Here is a 24,816-nt window from a genome sequence, read left to right as displayed (position 1 = left end):
GATACAGTAAAATCAAGGCTGCGGACTGGACGCTGGTTACTAAAGGTTGCCATGGCGATGATCTCCCCAAGTGTTCTATATAATACATTGCCAAGATAGATACACGGGACATTCATTTCAAGCGCACCTGTACTTTAACGCGATAGCCATGTTTAAATAGCACATGCTTCGTCCAATTGTAGCGCTCGTATGTTAATAAAGAGAAACTGTGTCGTAAATAAGGGGGCGGGTCGTGTGCGCTCTTGTGTGTGTTTTTTGACCAGCTGAAAATGGCGGCCCGGAGCGTCGAATCGGTGTAACTTTATCACAATAATCAATACAGCAATAAACGCATAAGGAATAACGTAACATGGGAAGAAACGTCGCCACTACCTAAGGCCAGTTTTATTCTGGTGACCTACTAGCACGTCCACGGCATACAGGAGTAAACTCTAAACGCACAGGTAAGATACAAGAGCTTTACAACTGCGGTGCAGTGGCTAAGCTAGCTGCAGTATGCTAACGACTATGAAAGGGATAACCAAAGAAGCTTGGTTTTGTTATTAGCGAACGTCTTTTAAATGTAGGCATTGCTATGTCGACTTTGACGAAGAGCAGGAAAACAAATGTGCCAATACTTCATCACACGCTGGCATGAATATGGCTGTGTGTTTTCAGCTTTTTTGTGCTTGTTGTCTAGCTAGGCGTCTGGCTAGCCGACTCACAACAACATTAGCTACAGGATAACACTGGCTAATAGTAGCGCAAGGCAAGATGGCTCTTTAAACATAGTACTTGTGCTCTTTTTGATTAATCATTGCATTATTATATATATGTTTGTATGTAATGTATGTATGTTTTTATTTTAATATCAGAAGTGACAACATTTATTTTATTCTAGTGACAATGGAGGACCACAATACCAGATACAGCAAACGTCTGGTAAGTTTGATTACCACTTCATCCCAAAGTGTTTAATTTTAGCATGTTTGCGTAATAGTTATGGGGCTTTTTGAAGTTTTGTCATTGTGTAATACATGCTGCTTGTTGGTTTAAATGGTGGCCTTCTTACTACAGATTGACTTTTGACATTCAATTATGTGGCGTTATTTTTTGTGTGTATAAAGTTTGTTAATTGCGCCGAACCTGCTAAGTTCAAGTTGAGGTCAAGTTCACATAGCACTGACCTCATGACACCACTTTACGATGTTTATCTTTTGTTGTCTGGGCCTTTGAGCGAGTCTTTAGAAAAGCTTCACTCTCTGGATGCAGTTTATAATGATGGAACTAACCAAAGACCACAGATTAGAGGCCAGTAAGAGGAAGAAACTTATAAATGATGTAAATTGATTGTCATATACAACGTGATGTCAAAATGATGATGAAGGCTGATGAAACAATTATGTAAATTGATTGTCATAGTCCTTTCAAAAAAAAAGAAAAAAATTATATAATAGTACATTTATTATTAAATTTTTAATGACTCATTTTGACATCACTTTGTATGCAAACTGTATGGAGAAAAATGATAACAAAACCAGATTGATAAATAGATGGGGGAGGGGGAAGATTTGTAGGTGTTTGTCCATCCATCTGTCTAGCCAGGCATTGCGAAGGGTGAGTAGTGGGTAAATAAAGGAGGAGGGGGCATTGTGTGAAAGATTAAGCCGTGTCATTGTGATGCTATTGTTTGATTGAAAAGCTATTAAATGCTTGGTATAGATTCTCAATTTATATGCTAGTATTTGTTGCATGCATAGTACAAGACCTTTGATTATATAATTTACATCTAGTTAGAAGTGATCAAATGTAGGCAAATTAAGATATGTTGTATAATATATATTAATTTATATACAAGATTATCCAAGTTGGGTGTTTTCATTTGTTATTAGCGTACAGGTACACGACGACGTTACCAAGATGATGGCATCTCTGATGATGAAATTGAAGGAAAACGAACATTTGACTTGGATGAGAAATTGCAGAGTGAAAGGTTTACCTCTGACCTGATTAAATACATGGAGGGAAAAGGTTAGTCAGACATGCACTCATTGAAAATCTAAACATGCAATGGCATTGTAGTGTGCAGCTTTGAAACCTCTTGTCTTGTTTTTGGTGCTAGATTTTACATTTGAATACATTCAGAAGGAAGGTCTCAAGGACCCCATTGTCTTTATGAAGTCTGATGGCCTTGGCATACAGTAAGCAATGTTAATTTTCTTTCTCGCCATTATTGTTTAGTATCAATTCTTGACTTCATTCTAAAGTAATGTTTCTCAGCCAGTTTTTTTTTCTTCTTCCAGAATGCCTGACCCTGATTTTAGTGTGAGCGATGTGAAGGTGTTTGTTGGTGAGTTTTATTATTATCTTGTAATTACAGGTTAGGTTTCCTTGTAATGGAGTTTACCAGTGACATTTTTTTTGGTAATTCTTTCACAGGTAGCAGACGTATTGTTGATGTAATGGATGTAAACACCCAGAAAGGAATTGAAATGTCAATGGCTCAGTGGGGCCGTTACTATGAGACACCACCATCAGAACGGGAGAAACTCTACAATGTCATCAGCCTAGAGTTCAGCCACACAAAGTTGGAGAATCTGGTCAAGCGCCCAGCTTCGGTATACAAAACTTCGGTATACTTCTGAATACTAAACCGTTTTTTTTGTATTAACTTTACTGGTCTTGCATGTGCCACTTGACAGGTTGATCTTATTGACTGGGTTGACAACATGTGGCCACGACATCTCAAAGAGCGACAGACTGACTCGACTAATGCTATCATTGATATGCATTATCCTAAAGTACAAAAGTAAATGACGTGACTGTTTATTTGTGACAAACATACAGATTTTAAAATGTTAAAGTGCTATAAGTTTCTCTTTTTTTTACATTTTAGATATTGTCTAATGAGTGTGCAGGGCTGCTTCACAGATTTTCATATTGACTTTGGTGGCACTTCAGTTTGGTACCATATTCTTCGAGGAAGAAAGGTTTGTAAAATGCATCACATTGATGTCGTCATTAAGGATGGACCTTTTTTAATCATTATCTTTCAGGTGTTTTGGCTTATTCCACCTTCACCACAGAACTTGGAAATGTATGAGAATTGGGTTTTATCTGGAAAGCAAGGAGATATTTTTCTAGGGGACAAGTGTCACGATTGTCAACGAATAGAGCTGCAGCAAGGCTATACATTTATGATTCCATCAGGTACTAAGTTCTGTGGATGTGTACTACACTAGAATATTCTTTACACAGCTAATCCAAACACATATATGACCCCCTCTACTATTGCGCCTTCAGGGTGGATCCATGCAGTGTATACGCCAGAGGATACTTTGGTATTTGGGGGTAATTTCCTTCATAGCTTCAACATCCCCATGCAACTCAACATCTACAGCATTGAAGACCGGACAAGGGTAAGCCTTATCTTTCAAGGGTAATTTCTAGTGAAGTCAATCGATTTTAAAAGAAGAAAAAAATAGAATAATCAGCTTTGATTCATTAAATTGTAAATATTTGTATTTAAATATTTTAACTGAAATATAAAACATTCTAATTTAAAACATTTTTGCACATCCTAAGTGAAGTGTATATTTTAAGTACATTATTTTAAAGTCCAACTAGCTTTCATCTAAGTCAAAGCATTATAATAAATATTCATGATCAAACAACAAGTTTGTCCCATGCGTGTGTAACTAATGTGAACTGCTAATGTTGACCTGGCGTCTTCCTTGCCTGACCAGCATGTTCCTCCTACATGCTGTTCGAATCCAGAATTACCTCACATCTGGTTTTCACTTGTAAGCTGCTATGTTTGTTTTATAGACAAACAGATTATTTGTTTTTGATTAATCTGCCTGTCAATCACACACACACACAAATGGTTCCAGACTAAATCATCTTTCTATTATCGTCTTAGTATTGTCGATGTCAAACCGTGTGGTCTTGGCTGATGAGGCAAACTTCTGCAGTAGTTTCAAAGGAACACCTCCCTGGTGTTTTTGGTTTGTTCCATTGCGCTGCGCGTGCAGACATCAGCCTCTGCGTTATGGTCGGCATTAGATCATACACTCCTAACTCACAGAAGTCTGAATTCGGTCCTGCTGATGCAGCTCAGGCAATCATTTTCTCTCTAAAAAGCTTTTTTTCCATTGCATTACAGTCTATTCCACTTCACACGTTGTATAGGGTTACCCCTAACTCTAATCTTAACCCTTAACCCTAAGTTTTTGTAGTAGTTAGGGGAGGAGGGGGAAAAAATTAAAACGTTAAACACGAAAAAAAAGTTGGAGCGGGAGTCGAACCCAAAATCTAATTACACCTGTACATTTTCTTCTGCAAGACAGAAAATATACCATGCATGTGATCTGGGCCGCCACGAGGGCCGCCATATTGGATTCTGTAACTTCCAAATTCGGACAAATTCGGACTTCGTGAGTTAGGAGTGTATGATCTAGTGCCAACCTCTGCGTTATATGCGTGACCATGTGTGGACTAATAACCACACAATGGCAGGGGTGGGGTCATGAAAACCAAGCTACTCCTTTCCGTGAAAGGACTGACAGACCTACTAATTTCCTTTCATTAAGTCTTAAAAGGTATGAGTTGTATAATGTATATTACTCTGCCTTTTTAGGTACCAGCAAAGTTTCGTTATCCTTTCTACTACGAAATGTGTTGGTATGTCCTGGAGAGATATCTTTACTGCCTGACAAACACCTCACATCTCACCCCGGAATTCCAAAAGTACTCTCTTGGAATAGGTAATTATTAAGCAGTAAAACTTCCCTGACAAAATCATTCCCAAGATTTGATTAACCATTTGGTCCCTGAACTTTGGTAGGCCTTTCTCCCGAAGATGTGAATGGAAATAATGGCACAAGTGAAGTTCCCAATAATTCTGAAAATGTTGAACAACCGGTGAAGGAGGAGATCGATGAAATTGTGGAAATTAAAGTGAGGGCGGAAATGGAGGAAATTGATGTGGTAGTCCCAGACACCAAACCCAATTACGTGCTGACACCCCTGGAACTAGAGGGACTATGGAACCTCTTGGGGAAGCTTGAGGAGCTGCCCACCCACAAGAAGTGTGTCCCTGCAGGAATCAAGAATCATGCAGCATTGCTTGAAGATATGAGGGTGGGTAAAGTTAGGATTTCACCAGAATAGATTTACATTTCCTATAATAATCCCCTTTGCTAAATGTTTTGTCATACCGTTTCTTCTTTTATAGGATGTTTTACTGCAGCATTCAGATGATGAGCCAAAACAGTCTTACACTGGCGAGCCCATTGTTAAGTGGCCAAAAAGGGTGAATAGAGAACTGTATAAAAAATGCGTGTTTATTTGGTTGTGTCTAATTGATATTACTGTGATTAGCCATCATGGTACGAGCCCCCCATGGCTCCTTCTCCACCTCCTCCTCCTCCTCCTCCTCCTCCTCCACCAGCAGCTGTATTATACCGCCCTCGATTGGCTCCCACGGGCCATAAGACTAGACGTTCTACCAAACGATCAATTTCTGCCCTGCGACGGAGACGAGTGAGGTGTAAACGATGTGCCGGATGCCGCAGGAAAGAGTGTGGCTCTTGTCAGTTTTGTCATGATATGAGGAAATTTGGCGGGCCTGGGCGCATGAAGAAAGGCTGTGTCACGAGACAGTGCCTGACTGTAAGTTCTATCTTTTATATATTTTTCATCATAATCAATTGTGGCTTGTTCATCTTAACATCTCTTCCATCTTCTTAGCCTGCTTTGCCTAACACGGCAAGATGTGCCATATGTGAAGAAGGTGAACCAGAACACTCTAATCCAAGCACTCACACACTCATGGAGTGCTCAGTTTGCAATAGCATTGTTCATCCACAGTGCTTAAAGGTAAATGGGCTCAACACATTTTTAATAGTCAACATGAACAATTATTTAACATGGCAAACTCAACACTTTTTTTTTAGGTTCCAGGTGAGGGAAAAATCAGTACAGATTTGCCAAGTTGTTGGGAGTGTCCAAAGTGTTACCAGGGCAAAGGCTCCACGTCAGAGGTATCAACTGATGTACATTGACATTATTGTCTTGACTTTTCTGTTCTGCCATAAACGCATTCAGAATTTTTGCTCTCATTCCAGTCCTCCAGCGATGAAGAAAGTGCAGAGTCCGAAGGCTCTAACTCTCTTCCTGGAGATGGTATTCATGGAGGTGAAGCTCACAAAAGGACAAGACGTGGAAAACTAGTGTCCCGTCCAACAGCACCCCCTCCGTCTCAGAGATTACTTCTCCAGCATCAGCAGAGCCGAAAAAGAGCAAGTGTACTGCAGCTTCAACTCGGAAAGAGGGTAAGCTCTAAAGCCCATGTCACTAATAGGCAGACTCTCATCTAGGGGCCTCATCTATAACTGATTGTGTGGAAATTTGTCTGTAAGCAATTTCTGCTTTATAGATCTCACTTGCTGCTGAAATCTATGTGTAATCTATGTGAACCCACATAACCTCACGCCCTCTCCACGCCTCCAAAATGCAAATAAAGGGCCACGCTAATAAATGAGATTTACCTAAAACGAGCTGATAATCAGTGCATTTGACAGACACGTGGGGCAGACCCTGCACACAGCAGCAATCACATCAAACTCTTATGTTTGAATGAGATGTGAATGAGGTTTGACCATGGCCCTGTTTGCGCACATTAATAAGTTCATGTTGAGGTCTGAATGGCCAGAGGAGGCGGCAGTGTGTGCAAGAGTGCAATAAAACTGCGCGTGGAACATGACATGGTTACTTCTGTGAGTGCGCCCACCTGGACAGATATTTTTTATCTATTTAAACGGTGGACCCTTAAGAGCAAGCTGTCTGCATATTAATGTAAGGAATTCTGTGTCAGGTTCGGACACTGGGCTACATGTCGTACAGGGTCGGGTTCAATCATTTGAGTCGATCCAGACTCCAGCGCGTGGTGCGTGAAGACAAATTAATGTGTTAGATCTGCGTCTTGTCTTTCATTAAACCAAACCTGGCTCATAAACTCCATCTGAAGGAGTTTTCTCTCAGATCTGGTCGTTGTTTGATAAATCTATTCACAGATTCAAAGGATTTTCTCTGTAGGGTCACAGACACAAACTGATACTGTCACAGCGCAGACTGAGCGAGCGCTCCGGGAATGTGCTAGCAGCTTTATATGCGTCACGTATTGGCCAGAATGATGAGTGGAATAAACGGCCCTTCTGTGTTTATCACATTAAACAGAAGTTTGCTTATAATCTCTGAATTGTTTTAGGCTAAAATATGTACTTGCTGACTATTTCCTGAACCAAACACTCCTCAAACTCCAAACTTGATCTTAAAGGAGGGTCTCCACTCGATCTTAAAGGAGGGTCTCCAGTTTGTCTAGAGATGAGCAAAATCCTGAGCCTAGTGGAAGGTTTATAAATCCCACGGATGGCGCAGAGGGCGGCCTATGCACCGTGGAGTGAGCAAGCAAGCATTATAAATTAGGCCCTTGATCCGAACGCAGGTCGCTGACCCAAAACCTTTGACTTAATCGCATAGGTCCCTCATTCATGGAGAATGCAGCAGTGCAGCCCCCACTGTGTTAGTCAGAAATAATTTCTTAAAACCTGAACATCACTAATTTAATTTAAAATTAACTGGGAGTTTGTATCTTTCCTTTGCATCACAGACACGGGTACATTGCACACATGAGGGGACAGTGCCACTGCATGTGTCGGGTTAGGCTGCATTTCACTGAAATGAAGTGATCATATTTCAGATTTTACTAAACATTTTGCCTTTTTGTCCCCAGTTTGACAATTTTAGTGAAGTGTATTAGTTGAAAGGTTTTATTTAAAGTGTCATGCCCACATGGGCTTATATGACATTGACATTGGGTAAAGAACGATGTCCATGTAACCAACAATATTAAGTCCTAAATGTCCAGGCCTTCTCCACGAAGGTTGACACATTTAGTTTTGAAATAACCAGTACATAATTTCACCTTCCGACAGCCAAAACAATGAGGGCTTTTCCTTAAATCATTGTACAGCGGACTATAAAACATGAAATGGAATTAATTCTCTCTCAAACATAAGTCTCACAACCGTACACAACCTGTCCTCCTCTGTATAATGTGACTTCATGGTTGAGCAGCAAATATGACATAGGTGGAGGTAATTCCACACCTGGAACCTAGAAATCCTTTAAAAATATAAATTAAATAATATAATTGGTATATTGTGAAACAATAACTAGCCTATTTCATTACACTTTAGCCAATTTTATAATTTAAAAAGAGAAGGCTTTCTCAAACCGGATCTTGGTGAAAATGTATCAGTGACCCCTGCTCTAAAGGCTCTGAGCCCGATGGAATAAGTCCATTGTATCAGATAGAAGGTGATGGACGTCTTGTGATGTGATCGAGCACTGACACTTGATTTTGTTGTGTATATATGTTGTATATTAAAGCGTTTTTTATTTTTAATTCTCAGATCAAGTTGGAACGAAGCAAAATAATGGCGGTAATAAATCTAAATTCTATATACAAATTACACAGTTCAAACTAACTTTACCAAATGTTGTTATAAATTAGATCTTAATTGCTAACATTATGTCTACTTGTTCTTGCTTCCAGCAAAAACGAGTAGCCCTTGAACGTTCCAATGCTAGATTGCTGTCCGGACTGCGATCTCCAAACAGCAGATTGTCCTTGGGCAGGGGTCAGAGGGTGACCTGGGCCAGTGGCTCCTCATTCTCCACCAGAACCGCAGCGACTGGGGCATTGGAGAAGCCGCCCTTTTTGAACGCGACTGGGAGTTCTAAAGGCAGAGGTCGTGGAGTGAGGTTGAGGGGTGGTGCAGCAGGAAGAGGGTTTCACTCCAGAGATTATGGACCTGTAGATGACAGTGAAGATGACAGTAGTAGCAGCAGCAGCAGCAGCAGCAGCAGCAGCAGCAGTAGTAGCTCCAACAGCAGCAGCACCGAGGAGGAGGAGGAAGAGGAGAGAACACAAAATGGCTCTCCAGGAGGAGACAAAGAGAACCAGCCACAAACAAGGACTGAGAGATTGACAACCAAAGATCTGGAAGATGAAAAAGACCAAATCGGTGCTTATGGCTATGAGGAGCAGATGGAGTCAGTGTCCCAAACTGAAAATAAAGATGGCTTTAACAAAGTAACTCTTCAAGTACCAAGCAGGGCTAAGCAAGACCCATCAGCCATTGTACCCAAGCTGGAAGCCGTTGCTTCAACCACTACTGCATTAATACGCAACCAGACTAAAGTTCTTCCTCGGCCACCAATCAGACATCCTGATATCCAGTCCACCAGGCACACGCCACCGCTCACACGCAGCTTGTGTGCTCACAAAAGTCAACAAGAGCGGTTGGAGGCCTCTAAAAGAATAAAAGAGTGTAAACTTGGCCATGGGGGCTCAGCGTCGTCTTCCTCTGATCATCCTCGCATCCCTCTGTCAGCTCTGCAGGAGGGTGGCAGTGAGGCAGACCGAGAGGGCAGTGGCACTGGGCCGGCCTGTGAAAGGGAGGTGTGGGTTTCTGTCTTCCGCTACTTAAGTAGAGCAGATCTGTGCGTCTGCATGGCTGTCTGCAAGAACTGGTACAAATGGTGAGACTGTAATTTTTCTTCAGAAAATGGGTACTACCGAATGGATAATTAATAGTAAAATTGTATTTCTCCCACAAGGTGCTTAGACAAAAGGCTTTGGACAAAAATTGACCTCAGCATCAAGCCCAGTGTCACTCCCCAGGCTCTTATAGGTATCATAAAAAGGCAGCCTGTCATTCTGGATCTGTCTTGGACCAACATTTCCAAAAAGCAGCTTAACTGGCTCATTGGACGCTTACCTGGTAAGCAAAGACCTGTACAATTCAGCATATTCCATTTGTATTGTGCATTAATGTTTGCATTTCTGTCGTAGGTCTAAAGGACCTAATGTTGGCTGGTTGTTCTTGGGCTTCTATTTCTGCTCTTTGTTCCTCTGGTTGCCCTCTCCTCCGTTCTTTAGACCTGCGTTATGCAGATGGAGTCAAAGATACTCAGATCAGGGAGTTAATTAGTCCACCAGGTGAGAATCTGAGAGGACCCTGTGCCTTGTATTGCTGGATGACCCACATACATTTTAAAACGAATGGTTTGTTTTAAGTTCATATAACCCATATTTATTTTGGTTTCAGGTTGTGATAATCGCAGTCAACTCCGCACTATTCACAGTTTAAGATTCTCTGGTCTGGACCTCAGTGACTCGACGGTGCGCCTTATAATCCGCCACATGCCCCAGTTAACTAAACTGGACCTTTCCCACTGCAACAGTCTCTCAGATCACTCCATCAACCTGCTCACTGCAGTGGGGTCCTCCACTCGTAACACTCTCACAGAGCTCAACCTAGCGGGTATGTGAGGATTTGTTTCTTCTATTATTGATAATAATGGGATATTGACCTCTTTCTGTCCTTCTGTCCAGGCTGCAGTAAACTGTCTGACACATGCCTCAAGTATCTCCGCCGTCTCGCCTGTATCGCACTTCTTGACTTGCGGGGCTGTAAAGGTGTCTCCCGCAAAGCTTGTGAAGAATTCATTTCTGAGCTATCTGTCAACACTCTCTACTGTCTCTCCGATGAAAAACTGATCGAGCGGATATCCTAACTGACTGCCATGTCACTTCAGATTCACAGGTGACAATGTTGCACAGGAAAGACCAAAACTTTTCTAACATTTCAGAAGGTCGCCATTGGGCGTAGAAGTGATGCATCGACACTGTTGTATCTCCGGTGTAAAAGGAAAGCTGAGACTACTGGTAAGTTGGGAGTTCTGAAATTGGTCTTGATGCATGGGTAACAACTAGAACTGGATTTTTTTTTTCAGAGGTATATAGTTTTCACTTTTGTACTTTAAAATACTCAGGAGCTTAGTTTTTATATTGAGAATATTATAAAAACTGGTGCCGTAAGCAGAACTTGACTTTCATTTAACGTTCACCATCCAAGTGCTCATTCATCACAGACCGCAATTATGTTCCATTGCAAACCATGCAATTCTTTGCATTCTTCTGTTTGTTACATGTTTTTTGTTTTTTTACTCACATGTATCATGTGGCTTTATTCAAAGTGGGTTCTGTGCTGCTGTTCATGTCAGTCTTCTAGGAGATCTTTCTCATTTTTCATTAATAACTTATGCATTATTTGTTGGTTTATGCGATTAGAGGGTAAGTCATTGGGAGACACTGAAAAAGTGACACGGCAATCGAAGGCAACGCAAGACCTCAACTTAAAAACGCAGGTTGCATTAAGTGTACGGGATAAGCCAAGAACTGTACGGGATAAGCCAAGAACTGTGTCAGGAAAAGTGAATTTTCATCAAACTCTTTTCTGGTGCTACAATTTCTCAATTCCTGTTTTTGTACAATTTGACACCACCAATTTTAATATATTTTTATTTGGAATATGGATGTATGTTTTTTTTTCGAATTGAACAAAATCTGGTACAAGTTCATTGGTAAATGCAGTTTTCGTTTTGGAAATTGTTCCTTTTGTTTTTCGATATAGTGGTTCTGTATTTAAGGTGACGGCTGCTCTCTTAGCCATATTCTTTAAAACAAATATGAATATATTGTACAAAAATATACTTTTGTGTAAATCAGTTTTACTTAGAGTATCAAACAGGAATCTTGTAGCATTGAAATTATTTTCCAATGCATTTTTCACTTGTGTTATTTGTGTTATTTTTCAAATAAAATAAAGTAAAACAGGCAGGTTGTATGTACATTTCCTCGCCATTGTACAGTGAGTTTTATATTTACTATATATGATATGTATAATGCAATAGATCCATGGTTTTATGTGTGTTGGCGCGTCCATGGACATGTTCAGCCCTGGCTCCACCCAGTTTCCCATTTGATAACCTGGAACTAAAGCGTCGGGGGAAGTACACATTAATAATTCAACAATCCCTGCTGTAAAATACTTTTCACAAGCTGGTGGTGTGGACATACAGAAGCCCGGCACCATGATCAGCCTCCGGGCACAGTTGGCACCGCACGGACCAAGTCCAATCTGACCTGGATGTGAAGCTGCATTTACAGCCGCATCTCCGCTTTATTTTGAGACAACGAACCCTCAGAGTTACACGTTTTCTGCAGCAGGCGGCTAGTTTTTATAGCTTTTACATTTGCAACTTTCTACCAGACAAATGTGGACAGACGCAAAGGCACAGGTTTCCAGATTTCAATAGTGAAGACTGAAGATGAGCGGAGGAGCAGTGTTGTTGGTCAGTGTTAGCCTGTGTTAGCACAGCTAGCTCTCAGTCAACATCAAATTAGTGGGCTGAGTTAGCCAAGCCAACTCAGCCCACTAATTTAAATTGGCAGCAACTACTTTTTCTTTTCAGATGTTAAGCTCATCATTTCTTTGGGCTATGGCTTATACTTCAGGACATTTACAGAGCTAACCTGCATAGCAACCCACTGAGGAGCCTTGAACTCCCTGTCTCAGTGCTGTTAGCTGCATAGGTAACATTGCCATCGAGAGCCATGGCCCAAGAGGCGTTTCCCCTGCATTTTCTGGTGTGGAACAATCAGTATTTGGAGCTTGATCGAGAGCTGCAGACAAATGAGGTACATATAAATGATGGCATGTTGTCGGAGGCGGCAGCACTGCATTGCGCTGATTATGGGGATGTTTGGGCTGTGCAGCACAACGTGGGAGGTGTTGACCCGCGGGGGCGCACCCCTCTGGAGCTGGCGGTGAGTTTGGGACACCTGGAGTCCGCCCGGGTCCTGCTCCGACACTGCGCAGACCCCACACACGCAGGCGCGCAGGGCTGGACCAGTGAGTGATCTCGTCATGTCATAAATGCACGCTGGGTTCCTCTGCTGTCCGAGGACGACATTGTGAAGGTGCGCGTTTCAGTCTTGCAGGAGGCAGTGAGCACCGGAGACCCAGAACTAGTTCAGCTCGTCCTTCAGTACCGGGACTTTAAACGCGCCACAGAGAGACTCGCAGGCATCCCGGAACTGCTCAGCAAGCTTAGACAGGTAAATGTCAGCGCTCCAATTCATGAGATGCCTTCTGCAACTGGTCAAGCTTAGGAAGTTTACTTTTTTAAAATAATCATATATGTTACATTACCCCTCTCTTTTATTTCAGGCACGAGACTTTTATGTAGAAATGAAGTGGGAGTTCACCAGTTGGGGTAAGGGTTCACACAAATCACATTCAGCACCACTTCCGGTGGATAGCTCCCCATTTACATTACATTACATTAAAGACAATTTCTAGACCAACATTTTTAGAGCCTCTGCCACAATTTAGATGTATAAAATATTCATACTCATTAGCTGTAGATTTGGTCTCTACTCTCGCTCTTATTCATACTCTCATGAGGCTGAAAAGAGTGGAAGTGTGGGTGGGAAGTAGATCAACAGCAACACAATCACAACATGGTCACAACATGATTTGATAAAATACTTAGTTTTCTTATTTACCACCTCTAAATTGCATTAAATCCATTCTTTTCATACCCTTTCAGTGCCTTTAGTGTCAAAGGTCTGTCCCAGTGACGTTTACCGTGTGTGGAAAAGTGGATCATGCCTGCGAGTGGACACCACTCTCTTGGGTTTTGAGCACATGACATGGCTGAAAGGGCGACGGAGCTATATCTTTAAGGGTGGAGGTGAGTATTTAACATTGACTTCATCTGTTCACAAAATCAAATGTTTTATTAAAAAATGTAATTCAAATAACTACAAAACTATTGGGTGGTGTTCAGTGAGTTGTATTCTGAATAAACTTGTTCTGGCAATCAGCTGTTAATGACTTTAGTGCCACAGCTCAAGCTCACATTGAAATATAAATTTTCCCTGATCACATTAATGAGCCGCATTGACTCATTCTATTGTTTCTCACAGAATTGCACTGACCTGTCAATCATCTCAAAAGCTAGTGCATGCCTGATCTGAAATAACCACTGTTTGCTCCATATGAGAAAATGGTCAGACCAGCCCGGCCAAAGTGGGAGATCATTGTCAAAACTTCTGACAATGTAAGAGTTTATTTTCTCTCTAAAAAGACAAGTCCGGGTGCAAAGGAGAGCTCCTCTTATTGCTGAATTGTGCCTTGTGACTGAACAGAGTCAAGAGATGAAGAGGAGACAGGTGTTTGTGACATTGAAATATGTGCTGCTCTTTTTAAAATAGCATGACTGGGAGTTTTCATTTTGGCCAGTCACATTTATGATTGTATGCATTGAAGTCAAGTGTCTGATTTTGAGGGTGTGAACTCTTTTTGGCCAAAACTTATGCCTTTGTTAAATGGCGCTGGTTTTTCTAGTAAGAACTATGGCTTAAGTAACTGTTCCATCTAGGCCTGTCACAATAATTACTATGTATTATTTTTACGGGTCGGTATTTATTGTGGGTACCTTTTCTTTGTACTAGTGTAGTGGAGATTTTTTGTTATTTGTCTGTGTTGAACTGTAAACGGTTGAATAAATAACACATGACATAATAAATAAATAACATAATAACGTATGACTGGGAGTCCTGAAGGGAGATCAAGCCAAAGCTTGGTTTATTTGGGCAATCCAGGCTCATCAAATCCTCAGTTTCGTTCTACCAATGTTGCTAACCAGAGTTGGCTCCGAGTTTCCATAGTAATAAGCACTCGGGTCTAAACCTGGTCAGGATTAGGCTAACACGTGCACTCTCACACCTGTGTTAAATCACTTGTCTCTGTCCGAAAATAAAGTTGGCGTCTGAGATTTTTATAACCAGTGGCGTGCTACACTCAGCTAATGGGCACAAGTAGTATAAAAGCCTCCAGCCTTTTATTATTATATTTATTGTTTTATTTTATTAAAAGCATCTCTACCAATTTTTGCTGTACATTATCAAAACAAAACATTACTATGCTCTTAATTACCGGTAGTTATTTTTTATCAATGTCTGAACACTAATAAAACATTTCCCTCACACCAACAGCCATAGCATAAAATAAAGGTTTAGCTGTGGAGTCGTTCTGCTGCTTTTGCGCAGACTCAGTCACTGGTTTGGAGCTGGACTTTGAGGATGAACAGTTGGTTCTGGCTGTACACTCCTTCATCACATCTGTTTCCCTCGTCTCTCACCCCGTTGAATCACCCCCCCTGCTTTAGTGTATTTTTTTATTAGTGTGTGGCATAAATGTGTTCCTTGTTTATAGTCTATTGTTCCTTCCGCAATATATCGCACTTCAAAACATGTTATCGTGACAGGCCTAGTTCCATCTTTACGTCTATCAAAGCAAGTCTGTTCCCCTGATTAGTCTTTTCCTTGTGTCTGTAGACGATGGCGCTGTGGTGATGGAGGTGGACCATGAGAAGCAGGTGGTGTACACAGAGCCGCTGGTGCTGTCACCTCGAGATGCGCCGTCTCTCCTTGCAGCCATGCAGCCTTCACAGGAAAACACGGCCCAGAGACTGACATCCCCAATTGTCTCTACACATCTCAATACTCGCAACATTGCCTTTGAACGGTAATGCCAGCCTCAGCAAAATGCAAAATGCAAAAAAAAAAAAAAAAACGCTGATAAGGAGCAGCATAAGACCAAACTTTAAATCACACAAATCATTTGAATAATTAATCATTTCTCAATCTAAGGAACAAGTCTGGAATATGGGGCTGGCGTTCCGAGAAGACTGAAGTGGTTAGTGGGTATGAAGCCAAGGTCAGTACATCAGAACAGATTCATATTAAATGAGAAAATGGTAGAAATATCTTGACAATCAGTGTATGATTTCCTGTGTATCCGCGATCATTTTCTTATTTTGTTCAGGTTTACAGTGCTACTAATGTGGAGCTGGTTACTCGGTCAAGGACAGAGCATTTGTCAGACCAAGACAAATCAAGGAGCAAAGGTAAACAGTGAAACTTCAAAGTCGTGTTGAAGTTCAGGTTAAAAATAAAACAGAATTTTCCGTTTTGTAGGCTCTAAGACCCCTTTGCAGTCGTTCCTGGGAATTGCTGAACAACACACAGCTCATAACGGAGTAAGTGGATGCTTCGAAACTGCAGCGCACAACAAACAACATTATATTCATATATTGTGCTTGTTTCAGAGTAATGTGTCCCAGTGTGCCAGTCCTCACAACCCTACAGCCATTACTGCAGAGGAATACTTCAATCCGGAGTTCAATCTGAATGGACGAGACATTGGGCGGCCCATTGAGCTCACCAGTAAAGTCCAAAGGTTATTCAAAACTTGTACACAGGAAAGACAAAAATGGGCATTGTTTGAATTATTCATTGTTTCTTCTTCTTGTCCAGGTTCAAAGCGACTCTGTGGCTTAGTGAGACTCATCCTTTGTCACTGGCAGAGCAGGTGACGCCCATTATTGACCTCATGGCCATTTCAAACGCCCACTTTGCCAAGTTGCGTGACTTCATCACCCTGCGTCTGCCACCGGGTTTTCCCGTTAAGATTGGTACGAGTGGAAAGATATGTGTATCCTAAATTTTATGTCTTAAGTCATCTATAAACACCCAGTTTCTTGCATCCTCAGAGATTCCCTTGTTCCACGTGTTGAATGCTCGGGTTACCTTCAGTAACTTGTGTGGCTGTGATGAACCGGTCAGCTCGGTGACACTACACAGCCCTGAGAGTCCAGAAGAAGCCGGTAGAAGTTCCTAAACCAGTGTTTTAACTATGTTTTGTGTAATTCACATAATTTAAGTGGACTTCATTTTAACCCTTCTTTGCTCAGGTCAAGCGCCTCCACCTTTTCACTGCGAAGTTGACCCATCTGTGTTTGAGCCCCCTCCCGACTACACCACGCTGGGCCCAGGGCGCAGTGAACCGATGCGGGATGAAGACGATAATCTGTTACAATTTGCCATTCAGCAAAGTCTGTTAGACGCAGGCACAGAGAGTGACCAGGTATAAAAATATAACTACCAGTATATTGTATTTCAACAAGTCCTTATTGTTTAGTTTGGATTTTGTAATACTTAGCATTGTTATCTCACATTTTATAATCTTAAATGTATTTATATTTAAGTAAAATGTACTAGTGAGAAATAGGGATGAAAACTGAAGCTGCTGGTTTTACAGATGGCAGTTTGATGCAGTTAAAAAAATATACAACTACGTGGGCCGGGAAAATGTGGTGTGACCTACACTGCTGTAACCATGCCTTTTCAGTTGAAGCATAATGAGGGACATTTTTAACTTTTGCAGTATGTTCTTAGGGTCTCACTTTTACTCATAGTTCACTTAACTCTGATGAACACATTTAACTGTACATGTACTTATTGCATGTATTAGGTAACAATATGGGAGGCTCTGACCAACAGTCGCCCTGTTCCTCAGTCTCCCTCATACGAAGAAGACTCTCAGCTGGAGAGGTGAGCGATTAGTAAAACATAATTGTAATAATTCATATTTGTATATCTTTATATAGCAGCTTTACTAACCAATTTAAAAAAGAGGTGGTGCCTATGGCATGACTCTCTTGCTAAGTTCTTCAATTCTTGAGGAAAAAGAAAATTGGGTGTAAAGTAATTAAACAGAAATACAATGAGTAGTTTGCAGTTACTCTTGGGACAAACTCCCTGTCACCATTTCAAAAAAAGGAAAGGAAACCTCCTTTGTCAGACAATATTGTTGTCATAGTTCTTTTTCTTCATAACCTATTTTTCTTGTCTCCCAGGGCAATCCAAGAGTCACTGTCGATCTCCTTGCCCGGTCAAGAAGGGCAAGATGGCTCTGCAGCAGACTTAAACCAGTCCACCTCAGCCACACCAGAGGAACCGGGGGCAAACTCCCCTCTGTCTCTGAGCTCGGGGGGAGATCCACGGCTGTCTGGGCAGTTTGGTGTGGCAGCAAGCTTTGACGAGCAGCTGCGATTCGCTATGGAGCTGTCATGCAGGGAGCAGGAAGAAACAGACAGGTAAATCTTACCATGTTTAACTGAGTGATGTTTGAGATCAAATATTACGCCACAAATACCACAAAATGAGACCTTTTTAAATAATGAGATGCATTGAACAACTGTAATAGAACCAAAACCCTTTTGTGTCTTTCTTAACTTTTGAACGTTTGCTTAAATAGTTATTTGTTTGTTTATTTGTTTTTAGGAAGCATAAAGAAGAAGAGGATGAACTTGAGCGGATACTGCAGCTGTCACTCACCGAGAAGTAATGTCACAAGAACACTTTAAAAAGGACATTCATTTCTGCAGAATATTCTTAATTTATTGTTTTATTTTCTAAATAATGTAATATTAAGTTATTAGATATGTTTTATTGCACTGGCTGCTAGACACAAAGACAGGAGTTGACTGAAAGTTTGTTAAGAGAGATGACAGGTACAAAAGGGAGGAAAAAAAATCTTTTTCACATTGTTGAAGTTCATGAAGTGCTGAATGGTCCTTAAATTAAACCTATGATATAATCCACAATGGGCACAAAATGCATAATATGTTTAATAAATGGCTTTGTGTTGACTTCCTTCTATGTGTGAAAATAAAGAAAAAACATGAGCTCCAGTGTTTACTTTTGACAAATGAAACCAGAGGTGGATAGTATTGAGTTGAATTTACTTCATTAAACTAACAAGTAGGTTTGTGTTTTTAAATGATCCTTTCCGAAGTATTAGTATTATCTATTAAGTAATTGGCCTCTTACCAGCCATGACTAGCTGCAATTTACAATTTTACCACTAGGTGTAGGTGTGAAAATTCTGAGGCTAAATGTAATAAAGTGAAAATAGTTAATTATGACTATTTTTATGTTGAATCTACTTTATGTTGACTTATTAAATTTTTCAACAAGCCTTATGAACACAAAAACAGCAAACAGAACAGAAATACAAAGCTTTCCCAATTTGTTTGGCAAGTAATAAATGCTGTGTAGCGTGACAGACAAAGGCTTATTACACACATATTTGGTTAATGCAACATTATTTAGCAGGAGTTCTCTTTTACAAAAGGTAAAATTGCATCTCAAGTGCTCGTGTCGTAAGCACCGTCATTAGCGCTGTGTATATCCGCCCTCCTCTTCTGTAAAGCTATACGAAGCTCCCCGTCAAATGATTCTACTTCAGAGAGAAATGTGTAAGAACATATTCATTTTCAGGCATTACATAATATGCTCTCAGCATTAGCCCTTCTTACCCCTCTTATCTTCACATTCCTTATCAGGAACTAAGTAATAACTGTCGTCTGATTGGACTGGAATTGGCACCGGCACATCTTTTTTCAGGACCATGGGTGTCACTTTAGCTTTTGGTATGATTTTTGTTGTTGGTGAAGTTGTGGTGGCTGGAGGAACCAAAGGCTTTTCTAGTAAAAAACACATGCATTAGTTTTATTACAACACACGTTTAGAGTTCATAAACAATATAGAGGAAAGAGGAGGTGGAGGAAGGTGGATAGAGTAGAAGGACAAGGCAGTTTTGATGGTTCAAATGATGGAATTGTCATGTTTTGAATTGTTTTATTACCAAGGAAATCAGAGCTGACACTAGTTAGTCGATAAATCACAACACATTACTGAAATGATACGAATTTTGTAATGAAATGTAGCTATCAGAGCTATACACATTATTTTGGTGTTTGGCCTGTAATTTTGTAAGAAATCTCATTCACTAATGCTTTGATTTTCAACCAGTGTATTGGGGGAACACTAGTGCGTCTTGAGGGATTGTCAAGTGTGCCTTGAAAAAGAAATTTGACTGAATTATTTAGTCTAATAATATTTTTTTTGGGTGCTGAGCAAACTTCTAAACCTGAAAAGACACAAAAATTACCATTATTAGGAAATCCCTCGATATTATTTACCATTATTTACACTTGTTTTTTCTGTATTGGGTGTCATTCAATTATGTTCAGAAAATAGGCATGGAGGGAAGATGGAAATGGAGAAAGACAGACTAATATAGCAACAAATTAGGAACTAAAATCACCAAGTGTGGTGTTATAGGGCTCTAAGGGACTGTAGGGTTGAAGACGGTAGTCGGTTTTCTCAAGCACATAATTTACCACTGCATTTAGAGATGGCACTTTGACCTGGAAAGAGAAAAAACGCAAGGATTACTGTTGTGGAAATGTTTTATTTATAAATGTTTTTAAAAGCTTGTGAAATGTACCGGTGAGTCAAGTTCAATGATGAAGCCTGAATTTGGAATTGAAGTAACTCTATAGTTCTTCATGACTGGCCCACTGCAATATTACGTAGGGTTAATTGACAGAGAAATTAATAATTATTGTTTTGTTTGAATTATCTTAAAGTAGGGGTTGTGAGAGTGAGATTTAACCTGCTTATGGGTTGTCTCATGGTCAAGCCGTAACTGTTGGTCCTGCTGGAGGGTCGGAGGATGATGTTTCCATATTCAGGATTTCTCTCCAGCATCTGCTCCGCCTCCTGTCGGGACACGCTGAAGAAGCACCTGTCCGGAGAAACAAGCCTCTTAACAAATGAGTATGTATGAGTAAATGAACAAGTGGCAGTGACTTTTATAATGTTCATGTTAACCATGTTCTTTCATGGCCAATAAAAATCTGGAATTTTAAAATAACTCACGCGTTGCCATTTTCTTTTATTTTTGACTTTTTAACATTAGTTTGCCATTTTGTGGATAATTATTCAAGTCAAAACTTGCCCAGGTGTGAACATTCACAAATAAATCAGATTACTCATATAAGATGAAACTGCTGTTCATATGACATTTCAACGTGTGTGTCAGGTTGTGTGGAATGGGCCCTGCAGCACTGTGAGCCCAAAACAAATTTGTTTTCGGGGACAATAAAATTCAACCTTACCTAAGTTGCTAACTCCAGAAATCAAGTATTGAACAGATTTTTGGTCTGCATGTAAACTTGGCTAATGTGCCGATTACCGTTAAAAGTGTTTAGCACTGCCTTTGTGTCTCTGTATTACCTGACCTGGTAGTTGTGAGAAGTACTTACTCTATGCTTGTAGTATCTTGATCGAAGAATATTTGATAAGCTTTATGTGGACTTGGGATCAATTTAGTTTTTACTGCTTGTATAATAATTGTAAAAATCCTGTTGTAAGTATGAAGTTAATCTTACGAAGGCATGGCCTGGCTGCTGATGTCTGTCTGGCTTGAGCTGGAGGGAGTTTGCGGTGGTGAAGGAGAGAGGAAGGCAGGACGTGGGGGCAAAGGAGGGTTGGGTCCCAGGACAGCCATTCTCTTCTTCTCTTGAGCCAGAGCATCCTTCAATTGCAGCAACTGCCCAGGCAACAAATGCAGCTTGCTGGGGAGCTCTTTCTGCAAAAAATACCCATTTTTGGTGATAGAGGTGCACATAATTTGTGACAGTGCTGAGCACAGCTACTAATGCTTTACTCTTGCAAGATGCAAAACAACAGGTCATTTAACACACTATCTTTAGACACGCTGAAAGTGTGATACAATAAAACAATAACAATTCCAATTATATAATCACATAATAAGCCTGAAATAACAGTAATAATTAGAGCTTAAATAGGCTACATTACATTTATTTCTAGTGTCATTCACAGACTGTGGCTGCAGAGGCGCAGGAGGAGATAGGGGAGGGACAGAGGTGCGCGGGAAGAGACGGGGGAGGGACAGAGGCGGGCGGGGAAACAGGGGAGGGACAGAGGCGGGCGGGGAGACAGGGGAGGGACAGAGGCGTGCGGGGAGAGAGAAGGACAGAGGCGCGGGAGGAGACAGGGGAGTGACAAAGGCGCGCGGGGAGACAGGGGAGGGACCCATGGGAGGGACCGGACAGGGGAGGGACAGAGGCGCGCGGGGAGACGGGAGGGACAGAGGCGCCCGGGGAGACAGGGGAGGGACAGAAGCGCACAGGGAGACAGGGGATGGACAGAGGCGTGTGGGGAGACGGGGAGAGAGAAGGACAGAGGCGCGGGAGGAGACAGGGAGAGAGAAGGACAGAGGCGCGGGAGGAGACAAGGAGAGAGAAGGACAGAGGCGCGCGGGGAGACAGGGGAGGGACCCATAGGAGGGACAGAGGCGCGCGGGGAGACAGGGGAGGGACCCATAGGAGAGATAGAGGCGCCCGGGGAGACAGGGGAGGGACAGAGGCGCACAGGGAGACAAGTGAGGGACAGAGGCACGCGGGAAAACAGGGGAGGAACAGAGGCGCCGGAGGAGACAGGAGAGGGACAGAGGCGCAGGAGGAGACAGGGGAGTGACAGAGGCGCAGGAGGAGACAGGAGAGGGACAGAGGCGCAGGAGGAGACAGGGGAGTGACAGAGGCGCACGGGGAGACAGGAGGGACAGAGGCACGCGGGGAGACAGGGGAGGGACCCATGGGAGGGACAGAGGCACGCGGGGAGACAGGGGAGGGACCCATGGGAGGGACAGAGGCACGCGGGGAGACAGGGGAGGGACCCATGGGAGGGACAGAGGCGCGCGGGGAGACAGGGGAGGGACAGAGGTGCGCGGGGAGACAGGGGAGGGACTGAGGTGCAGGAGGAGACAGGGAAAGGACAGAGGCGCCCGGGGAGACAGGGGTGGGACAGAGGCTCGCAGGGAGACGGAGCACTGCAAAAAATATCCATTTCTTGTGATAGAGGTGAACATCATTTGTGACAGTGCAGAACACAGTTAGTAACGCTTTACTCTTGCAAGATGCAAAACAACATGTAATTTAACACACTTTCTAAAGAATAAAGTCTGGCGGTGATGTAACACACCGCCAGACTTTATTCTTTATATTCTTTATTCTGTATTATATTTGAGTGTCTGCGTGATGACGTCACGCAGACACTATTATGTTCTTGTATTGTGAGCGATAACAATTTTTATTATTATTATATTTTCCATTTATCCAGTTTCAACTCCTTAACGCTTTAACCAAGTTATACCTCATTATGATCGCTTTCACAGTAGTACGTGTGCTATTACTTTTGACATTTGAACTTGTACTTTTTGCAGAAATTTCAAAAGTATTAGTACTTTTTCCCCATTTAAATGAATTTGGGTATTATGAGTGTCTGCAGAATTCTTTAGACTTTATTCTTTAGGCTTTATTCTTTCGAATTTTGGGACGGAGCCAGTCGAGCAAGAGAGAGAGAGAGAGAGGGAGAGGGAAAGGGAGATGGGGGGAGATGGGGGGAGAGGGAGAGACGCAGACACTCCAGCAATGGCTTCAGCCATTGCAGATTTTCTAGTCTTTATTCTGTACAAGCCAAAGCCGTGACTCGTTCTGAACCCACGGCAACAAGTCGCACTCCTCGATGCCCTCTCGCATTTAGAGATGAATTCTGTGTTGGCACCGGGCGTTTTTTTATTGCTCAAAACACGCATGTCACACGCGTGTGTGCTCATTAACCATAACGGGCGCTCCGCCCCACTTAAAGTTCAGCTCAACTTCTCACGCACTCCAGGTCGTGGCCTATGAGAGACAGAGCCTTCTGTATCCAGACCTCACGCTCTGGAATTCAATCTTTAATTTAAAGTGGTAAATTAAAATATTCTACTTCTTGCGGTGAACTGGGGCAGGGCCTCTGCAGGTTTGAACAGGAATTTCTATTATGAAGCAATTTTCTATACATGAAGCCGTTAATAATCAATTAACAAATTTAAAATAATGATCTGAGCATGAGATATTTTAATACCAAATTCCCCGAAATAGCATAAAATGTAACCTTTAACACGAGGGTTGAACGTTTCAGGCAGGCTCCAAAAACAATGCACCTGACCTGGTACCCCAATGACAAAATTACATTTATGCCGGTAATAATTTCAATTGTAAAAAACATTTACCCAATTTTAACAAAGTTAAAAATAGATTAAAGATAGTGTTCTTGTCTCAGTCTCTTGACCCCCAGAGTCCCCTGACCACCACTTTTGGTAACTTTGTCTCACCTTTATTACAGTTAGGATGTATGCTCTCCACTCTTCTCCCACGTCTGCATTGTCAATCTAAGGGTTTCATAAACATTAATCAAATCAAGATAAGATAAGTTATTCCTTTATTGTCCACATGGGGACATTTCATAATTCATAATTCATTAATATCTTCATATGTTCGGGTACATTTTTGTTTACCTTCAGTTTTACTTCATTTGTGACTGTGGTGAGGGTGAAGATTGCTGGTGCTGGTGGTGTTTTCCGAAAAGGAGATTCTAAATCCATAGACTTGAGCTTGTCAAGATCCACCCTTTCTGCATACTACAAATATACAACAAGGGCTAAAATCATACAAACAGCATACAAACATCCTGATTAAGGTTTAATGTTGATCAAACTATAGGCAGGATAAAACTAGTTCTGACTTATTTAAGTTTTAACCTGCAACAAAAACAGTACACAGCAAAAGAAAATAAGACATCTTACCGTTTCTTGTGTGCCATCTTCGTAAAGGAACAACACAGTTCCACGCAGCTCTCCATAGAACTTCTTAAACTCCTGATTCATAAAACACTATTGGTAACATCTTCTGCTCACTTAACATTAATCCTTTTCCCCATTTTCCATATGAGGATGTTTACCTTTTCTCCTTTGTGCCTCGTGAACAAGTTTCCAGAGAAGTAGAGGGGCAGAGCTGTGATTGTAGCTCGTCTTTTGTGGATCACTCTCCTAGAGGCTGCCATCGTTTTCAGCTTGATATGTGCTTTAACTGAAAGTTTTGAACCCTAGCATGATACATTAACCAACTTGATATAATTATTGACCCATAAACCTGTGACAGCAAGCAACTGACCGTATCTCTGTTTGAACATTGGAATGGGGAAGCTCATTTGTGATTTATAAAGAAGGAAGTTAGGAAAAAATACAACATCAGACTTTGACCTGCAATTCAAACTATGCCATCCAGATTATCCAGGGCTTTCAGATTTTGTTTTAT

General features: G+C 41.6%; 3 protein-coding genes across 5 annotated transcripts; 2 read left to right on the top strand and 1 right to left on the bottom strand.

Annotated features, from left to right (window-relative positions):
- The first annotated feature begins 220 nt into the window (after nucleotides 1-220).
- kdm2ab (lysine (K)-specific demethylase 2Ab) lies at nucleotides 221-11,728 on the top strand. The gene is made up of 23 exons (XM_072437762.1): nucleotides 221-443; nucleotides 881-921; nucleotides 1,872-2,010; nucleotides 2,102-2,180; nucleotides 2,283-2,329; nucleotides 2,419-2,597; nucleotides 2,682-2,788; nucleotides 2,876-2,969; nucleotides 3,036-3,189; nucleotides 3,283-3,398; nucleotides 4,619-4,745; nucleotides 4,826-5,121; nucleotides 5,216-5,293; nucleotides 5,362-5,652; nucleotides 5,731-5,859; nucleotides 5,937-6,023; nucleotides 6,108-6,314; nucleotides 8,457-8,486; nucleotides 8,600-9,588; nucleotides 9,667-9,830; nucleotides 9,902-10,048; nucleotides 10,158-10,373; nucleotides 10,445-11,728. Exons 2-23 carry the CDS (start codon nucleotides 886-888, stop codon nucleotides 10,624-10,626), a joined length of 3,894 nt encoding a protein of 1,297 aa, XP_072293863.1. The 5' UTR covers nucleotides 221-443; nucleotides 881-885; the 3' UTR covers nucleotides 10,627-11,728.
- A 294-nt stretch (nucleotides 11,729-12,022) lies between these two features.
- ankrd13d (ankyrin repeat domain 13 family, member D) lies at nucleotides 12,023-18,492 on the top strand. 2 transcript variants are annotated; one of them, XM_072437761.1, is made up of 16 exons: nucleotides 12,025-12,592; nucleotides 12,671-12,806; nucleotides 12,888-13,012; nucleotides 13,125-13,170; nucleotides 13,507-13,650; nucleotides 15,299-15,488; nucleotides 15,614-15,680; nucleotides 15,789-15,870; nucleotides 15,941-16,002; nucleotides 16,072-16,202; nucleotides 16,280-16,437; nucleotides 16,516-16,629; nucleotides 16,717-16,889; nucleotides 17,277-17,356; nucleotides 17,662-17,901; nucleotides 18,089-18,492. In XM_072437761.1, the coding sequence occupies exons 1-16, from the start codon at nucleotides 12,509-12,511 to the stop codon at nucleotides 18,150-18,152; spliced, it is 1,896 nt and encodes a 631-aa protein (XP_072293862.1). In that variant the 5' UTR covers nucleotides 12,025-12,508; the 3' UTR covers nucleotides 18,153-18,492. The 2 variants fall into 2 exon arrangements, with proteins under 2 accessions (XP_072293860.1, XP_072293862.1); XM_072437759.1 differs by having other exon boundaries at nucleotides 12,023-12,592; nucleotides 15,941-16,202.
- Nucleotides 18,493-18,819: 327 nt separating this feature from the next.
- On the bottom strand, nucleotides 18,820-24,615 carry LOC140347059 (signal-transducing adaptor protein 1-like). 2 transcript variants are annotated; one of them, XM_072433387.1, is made up of 10 exons: nucleotides 24,461-24,615; nucleotides 24,306-24,377; nucleotides 24,018-24,140; nucleotides 23,835-23,891; nucleotides 21,046-21,245; nucleotides 20,268-20,399; nucleotides 20,100-20,172; nucleotides 19,917-20,019; nucleotides 19,126-19,293; nucleotides 18,820-19,049 (listed from the first exon to the last, which is right to left on the bottom strand). In XM_072433387.1, the coding sequence occupies exons 1-10, from the start codon at nucleotides 24,560-24,562 to the stop codon at nucleotides 18,955-18,957; spliced, it is 1,125 nt and encodes a 374-aa protein (XP_072289488.1). In that variant the 5' UTR covers nucleotides 24,563-24,615; the 3' UTR covers nucleotides 18,820-18,954. The 2 variants fall into 2 exon arrangements, with proteins under 2 accessions (XP_072289488.1, XP_072289496.1); XM_072433395.1 differs by having other exon boundaries at nucleotides 18,820-19,046.
- Nucleotides 24,616-24,816: the final 201 nt, after the last annotated feature.

The sequence above is a fragment of the Eucyclogobius newberryi genome, unplaced genomic scaffold (assembly GCF_026437365.1).
Source record: "Eucyclogobius newberryi isolate DKJ021-1_F unplaced genomic scaffold, fEucNew1.0.hap1 SCAF_11, whole genome shotgun sequence".
In the NCBI taxonomy this organism is placed as follows: domain Eukaryota; kingdom Metazoa; phylum Chordata; class Actinopteri; order Gobiiformes; family Gobiidae; genus Eucyclogobius; species Eucyclogobius newberryi.
The sequence above is the reverse complement of the archived record's forward strand: the minus strand, read 5'-3'. Positions and strand labels throughout refer to the sequence as shown.